The 1737-nt window shown below is 40.6% G+C and overlaps 1 protein-coding gene across 1 annotated transcript; it reads left to right on the top strand.

The window, feature by feature from the left end:
* The first annotated feature begins 205 nt into the window (after window positions 1–205).
* LOC119587265 lies at window positions 206–1388 on the top strand. Its single transcript, XM_037936017.1, has 2 exons — window positions 206–217; window positions 352–1388. Exons 1-2 carry the CDS (start codon window positions 206–208, stop codon window positions 1273–1275), a joined length of 936 nt encoding a protein of 311 aa, XP_037791945.1. The 3' UTR covers window positions 1276–1388.
* The last annotated feature ends 349 nt before the right edge of the window (window positions 1389–1737 follow it).

Genomic DNA, 1737 nt, shown 5'->3' with positions numbered 1-1737 from the left:
CCCTTTTAGGTTTTCCATCTTCACTCTTCCCATTAAAAACAAAACTAGAATGGAGGTTGCATGACCGTGACGACCTTCCCGACGCATGAAATTATTTGTTGTTTAAGATACTGAAAGGAAGGGGCACGATTCAAGGACGTTGCAGATTGCAGATTCTGTTACATATATAAGCTTGCAAACCCTCAGCTACTTACAACTTACCAACATGAAGGTTCTGGTGAGTTCTTCCATTTTTTAAAAGAGCTTTTTCAGTGTTTATTTTCGGTGATATTATACTGAAAGATAAACCTCGTAGAAAGTCAGTATGGGTATTTTGGCCTCACTCTTTATTCATGATCATTCACTTTGCAGGTTGTTATCTCGCTCTTTGCAACTGCGGCGTTTGCTGCTCCCCAGGGATATAGTTTAACTGCCCCGTCACGCCCTGGTTTGCAACTTGGTTCTGCAACCTCCACCCTGGATTTTTCTTCTGCCCCTGCAATCTCTGCTAACTTCTCACCTGTTGGAGAACAATCCGTTGGTGTTGGAGTTTCTGCTGAAGCTACACAGACACCAGGCCTTACAGCTGAAGTACACACTGAAGGGGTGCATACTCTAAAAGAAACTGTTATCAGTAATGAGGCATCTACCAGAGGTTCCAACGGTACTACTGCGTGCAAGGAAGGAGAAATTCTGCATATCGACGGATCTTGCGTCGTTCCCGTAATCACGCGCAAAGTTTTCGTTTTCAACGTACCCCAACAAGAACCACAAAATAATTCTACCTTGCCAGAACTTCCGCCATTGAAAGTAGAACACAACATTCTCTTCGTACGTCTACCCGAAGCAGCAGAGGGTCCTGAGCCTATTATTGTTCCTCCACCAAAACAAAACAACATTGTGTATGTTCTCAACAAACAAAACGAACAAACACAGCGCGTCATCGAAGTGCCGACTCCTCCACCCTCCGAACCTGAGATTTACTTTGTGGATTATAAGGAAGGCGAAAATCCTAGTCTTCCAGGTGGTGTTGACCTCCTTACTGCTCTTGGCTCCGCTTCTGAAACGGGCGGAGAAGTCATTGGTGTAATCGAGAGTAGTTCAGCTGAGGATAATACGGTCGTAGGTAGTACCGTAGGTCTTGGTGATCCTGGTTCCGGTTCACTGGCTGCTGGATCTGGTGTAAAAGTGTCCCTGAATGTACAATCTCCTTCATCAACAGATGCCAACATCCATTCTGAAAACCCAGGCACCAGTAGCAACGCTACTCCATCAAGCCTCTACATCACTCCTTAATTTATTTGCTCCGAAATCCTCTGAATACCTTTTATTTATGATATTTAATATAATAAATCTTAATGCAAGAACTTTGTCTTTTAATGTTATTTGTAATGTCTATTAATAAATTTTGCAAGAATTTCGCCTTCTTACATTACTGATTTACAGTTAATCATTTCGAAGTTTTAATAAGAGAAAATCAAAGTTCAAAATATATGACCATTAGTAATTGCGCAATATTAAATGCGCGAAGAAAACGCTGCAGGAATGTCAATTGACAGAAGCAAATCAAATCTACAGTAAAGAAATAAAACTATAATGCTAATATTCCACAACGGTTTCTTTAACCTGTTGGGATTACAATTCTACTGAGCTCTTTAGTGATTATTATCAGCATCATAATTCTAAAATTACAAAGCTATTCATGATAAAGATATATAAAGGCTGCAGTACCGACGTTAACAGCAAATTCAAGACAAA

This window comes from Penaeus monodon, chromosome 22, assembly GCF_015228065.2.
Source record: "Penaeus monodon isolate SGIC_2016 chromosome 22, NSTDA_Pmon_1, whole genome shotgun sequence".
Classification (NCBI taxonomy): domain Eukaryota; kingdom Metazoa; phylum Arthropoda; class Malacostraca; order Decapoda; family Penaeidae; genus Penaeus; species Penaeus monodon.
This window is presented reverse-complemented; position numbering and strand designations above follow the sequence as displayed.